Source organism: Trachymyrmex cornetzi, unplaced genomic scaffold (assembly GCF_001594075.2).
Source record: "Trachymyrmex cornetzi isolate Tcor2-1 unplaced genomic scaffold, Tcor1.1 scaffold131, whole genome shotgun sequence".
Lineage (NCBI taxonomy): Eukaryota > Metazoa > Arthropoda > Insecta > Hymenoptera > Formicidae > Trachymyrmex > Trachymyrmex cornetzi.
The window spans coordinates 1,766,312-1,769,048 of NW_017295884.1; the positions used below are offsets into that span (position 1 = coordinate 1,766,312).

General features: G+C 26.3%; 1 protein-coding gene across 1 annotated transcript in view; it reads right to left on the reverse strand.

Moving 5' to 3' along the window:
• Window positions 1-1,476: 1,476 nt before the first annotated feature.
• LOC108770723 (importin subunit alpha) overlaps window positions 1,477-2,737 on the reverse strand; it is a 19,556-nt gene continuing 18,295 nt past the window's right edge. Inside the window, exon 12 of the mRNA XM_018522425.1 lies at window positions 1,477-1,806. Within this exon, the coding sequence (XP_018377927.1) occupies window positions 1,477-1,806 (330 nt within the window). The remainder of the gene's footprint in view (window positions 1,807-2,737) is intronic.

Consider the following 2,737-nt stretch of genomic DNA (forward strand, 5'->3'; position numbering starts at 1 on the left):
TGTATATATATATATATATAATAAGGAACTGAAGTAATGGTAAAAATAACGGCTAAATTCGTAAGTAGTCCTTACTCCCCGCGTAACAAACAACCGCGATCAATGGATGTATACTTAGCGGTAATCCGTGCGGGTACGTGATTATTCAGTGATCTTTAGAAATAAATATCTTCTAAAATATTCCAAAAATTGCAAAATGATAAAGGACTTTTTGACTCAGTTCAATCCACTCTATACCTGCTCACGAGAGGTGATCCCGTAGGTCAAGTACATCCTGTAAAATTGTACTTAAAATGTATCCTTGTTTTCTTCCTCTTATATATAATCTTTGTTTACATGCAGGAATAATAAGAAGAATTAGAAAAATAATAAAAAGGCAAATTTTTGCATTATTTTATAAAAAAAACTGTTACTAAAATTACTTTTTATGAAAAAAGTAAAGTTCTGAGAAATAAGCAAAAATTGTACATGCATATAATCATATATAATGTCCGCCAAAAGTTTCGGGCAGTCTAAATATCTCGGAAAGTATATATTTTGGAGAAAAATGTTTTAGACAAAAATTGTAGAGTTTAAAAAGATCTATTTAATAATCTCTTATCTCTCGGTTGGATGGCATCACCAATATCAGGTTAAGGTCATATCGATTTTTTTTTAAATTGGACATCCTATTTTGATTCAGAATCTTTTTAAACCTTACAATTTTTGTTTATAACATTTTTCTTAGAAATGCATACTTTCCGAGATATTCAGCTCGCCCGGAACTTTTGACGAACACTTTATAATAATATATAAAACTGCATATAATTATACATAGAACGAATATACATTGTACACCGTGACCCTGATTTTTAAAAATACTAAATTTATTTTCCTGATAATTTTTTAATTATTCTTCTTATTATTTTATCTATGTATACGTATAGATAGAGATTATGTAAAAAAAGAAAATATATAGGAATATATTTTACATATAATTATATTTAGGTATGCTTGATTAAGTATAAAATCTTTTTACTGGGTAAAGTATTCTTTACAAGCAAATATTTCTAAAACTTGATTGGTTGATGGCTATTTTAATTCTTTTTGTAAGTAGTTGTCATTATATATTACAAAGGAATAATCAAATCTCACATTGATTAAACCTTTAACATGTAACCCTTTAATCCGAATTCAAAAAATGAATTTCATCATCAAAAAATTAAAAATAATTCATCCGTCATTCAAAAAATGTTTACTTCGTCCAGAATTCTTTTTAACATCCTGAGAACATCTATCAATATCCTATTAGAAACAGTTTACTCATTTCATTAAATTAATAATATGATTAATATTATTTAATTTAATACAGATAAAATTATGATTCTGTTTAAAATATATTTTGCTTATTTAGATAAAACGTTTATGAAAAAAAAAAAATAACTTTTAATGTAAATAATTTTCGATTTATGAACATAAAATAAGTATACTGACAAGTTAAGAAAAAAATATGTCAATTATAGCCATAGATTTTTCATAAATTTTCTCATCTTGATGATATCGAAGAGCTTTCAGTTTATCTAATCCTCCAGCTTCTTTGATCATAATGACAAATCTTTTTGTCTGTTCTCTTGTCCCTGCAGCACTCAAGATATTAATAAGACTATCTAAGGCATTAATAACCTTGTGATATTCCTTCGCTTCCAATAAATTACAAAAAGCTAGCAATATGCCAGCATTTACTAATTCGATCAAATATTGACTTGTTCCACACAATATTAAATCCATTAAAATCCTTCCAGTCACACCTTGTACCATTTCTTTTCCCTATAAACAAATATGCACATACATTATACGCAGGGTAAGACATTTAAAACAGGCCATCTGAATAATTCGCTTGCTTTTAAAAATAGAAAGAAAAGTTTCATAATTTCGAGAGAGACGTGATTTGATCACGTTTTTCTTTTAGGTGGAAGCACCAAAAAGATAAGAAAAGACTTCACCTCCACTTTTAAAAATGGAATTGAATGATTATTTTTTTACATAATATGATTCCTCTAATTATTCTACATATAAAAATATTAAAGTACAGATATAAAAAAATCAATAATTTACGAGATACTTTATACCTTATTTTGGTATATATTGACATAAAATATTAAATAACTCGTAAACTATTAATTTTTTTATAATCGTTACCTTAATACTTTTATAAACAGAGTAATGAGATGAATCAATTGGTGGAAAAAAACCATATCGAGTCTTATTTAAAAAATTACCCATTTTGAATATATATTTTTTAAAAGTAATTATGTGTTTTCTTTTTACCAATTGATTCATCTCATTATTCTGTTCATAAAAATATTAAGGTACAATTATCAAAAATAAACGGTTTACGAGTTATTTAACATTTTATGTCAATATGTGACACAATGAAGTATAAAATATCTCGTAAACTATTGGTTTTTCCATATGTCTACTTTGATACTTTTATATAGAATAGTTAGGGAAATCATATTATGTAGGAAAAATCATACAATTCCATTTAAAAAAGTGGAGTTGACCTATAAGTCTTTTTTGGTGCCTCCACCTAGAAAAAATACAACATAACCAAAATATGTCCTCGAATCCAAGCAGTTTTTGTTTAAAACTTTTCTTTCTATTCTTAAAAAAGGAGTGAGTTATTCAGAGTGATATTCGAATCATGACCTGTTTTATAGATGCCTAATCCTGTATATTATATCATATATGTATGTAT